This window comes from Neomonachus schauinslandi, chromosome 4 (assembly GCF_002201575.2).
Source record: "Neomonachus schauinslandi chromosome 4, ASM220157v2, whole genome shotgun sequence".
Classification (NCBI taxonomy): Eukaryota; Metazoa; Chordata; class Mammalia; order Carnivora; family Phocidae; genus Neomonachus; species Neomonachus schauinslandi.
In genome coordinates, this window is record NC_058406.1 from 11,607,309 (window position 1) to 11,609,045 (window position 1,737).

The following is a 1,737-nucleotide window of genomic DNA, read 5'->3' on the forward strand; positions in this document are numbered from 1 at the left end:
AGAGTTAGTAAGCACGTCACTTTAACTTCTAAGGACTAGTGACATTTAATACGTGATTGCAGTTTATAATAATAATTATTAGGAATACAATTGCAAAAATTCTCAACAGGAAGCTGTTACTTTAGGAAGATTAATGGCATGCTAAAAACATGAGAAGAAACACATTCCAGGTTAGACTATTTGATTACAACAGCTAAATGCAACACTACCAAATGACAGGGTTTAAATACTTAGAGGCTTATAGGAACACATTGGTGAGCATAAAAACACATGATGTTTATTTTTCCTTTGTTTTTGTGTTTTGGGAAACAACGGATGATTAGAGAATTTCAAGTCTTCTTAGGGAGGCAAGACACCCTTATAATGATAACAGCTAACCTTTGAAAGTCTTACTGCCGGTCAAGCACTGTCCCACGCTTTTCCGCATAGTAACTAGTTTAATTCTGACGATCTACCTTTGAAGCGTCTACTACTACTATTATCTCTGTTTTGTACACTCGGGGAAACTGAGGCACAGACACCGTAAGTTACCTAAGATCACAGGATCTTGTTCGAGTTGGAAGCGTCCGAAGTCGAACTTTAAAGTTGAAGGTCTCTACCTCTGTAATGGAGAAAAATAAAACAGGAATACCGTTTAGGAAGACGCGTAAGTAAACTTTTAAGGAAATGCTAATGTATGTATCTGTTATTAACGACTCAGGAGAACTTTAGTAGTGCTGGTTGTCCAGCTCGTGTGCCAGTATTATCAACTAACGATGTTTTACTGAGGATCCAAAGGAGTGTTAAGAGATGCTTGTAATACTGCTTTATGTGCAAGAAAAACTGTAAAAAATTTCCACCCTATCACACAGAAATAATAGAATGTCTTATGCATCAGCAGATATTTTTCAACCTCTGGTGAGATATAAAACGTTTTCAGAACATTGAAGAAAACGTAATCTGCAGTTTATAAAGATTACGACTCACTTAAAAAAAAAAAGTTTTCAGTGATTGCCTGCCCTTAGAAAACATGGCTCCAAAGAACACACTTTCCGTAAGCAAGACGATGACTTCACAGGGGCTCTCCCACTCAGTACGAGAGATAACGCGTTGCCCTTAAGAAAAATGGCAACTTTCTGGTTTCTCTGCCCTTTTCCAAGATGGCTTTGTCGATGCTAGTGGGCCCTGGCCTGGTGCCTCTTCCGGGCTTGGCAAGGGGCGGGGTCCATTGAGTAAAGCCTTGCGTGCCGGCGCCCGCGACGGAGGCGCGCTTCAGGGCGCAGGCGCGGGGAGGGGGTGGGGGAGGAGGGAAAGCGGCGAGTAAGATGGAAGATGAGGAGGTCGCTGAGAGCTGGGAGGAGGCGGCAGACAGCGGGGTAAGGAGGAGCCGCCGCCGCGGGGCAGGGCCGGGCGGGACCTGGCGTGAGGGAAGCCTCCGGGGAGCGGGCCTGGGGATGGTTCTCCCCAAGGCAGGGCCCCACACGCCGGGCCGGGGGTGGAGGAGAGGCCCCCGGTCCCTGAGCGCCGTGAAGGCCTCTTAAAGGGGCCGCGTTCCATTTCTCCCTCCACCTCCGCCTGGTGCGCCTTCCTCTGTACCCCCGACGTGCGCGTCACCCAGGGCGCCCCACCCGCCACCCAGGGCCTCTTTTCCTGGCCCCCGCGCCTGCTCGCTTGTCCCGGGACTCTCTGACCCTTTCTCTCCTGTCGCCGCCCCCCCCCCCACCGCCGTCCGAGGCACCATTTTAAAGTTCATGTGCT

General features: G+C 48.9%; 1 protein-coding gene across 4 annotated transcripts in view; it reads left to right on the forward strand.

The window, feature by feature from the left end:
• The first annotated feature begins 1,274 nt into the window (after window positions 1–1,274).
• Window positions 1,275–1,737, forward strand: part of SZRD1 (SUZ RNA binding domain containing 1) — a 25,209-nt gene continuing 24,746 nt past the window's right edge. For 3 of the 4 annotated variants that reach the window (XM_021683481.2, XM_021683482.1, XM_021683484.1), the window contains exon 1: window positions 1,287–1,355. In XM_021683481.2, coding sequence (XP_021539156.1) covers window positions 1,305–1,355 — 51 coding nt within the window. In that variant the 5' untranslated portion in view covers window positions 1,287–1,304. Of the gene's footprint in view, window positions 1,356–1,737 lie in introns of all 4 variants that reach the window. The other variant, XM_021683483.2, reaches the window with a different exon arrangement.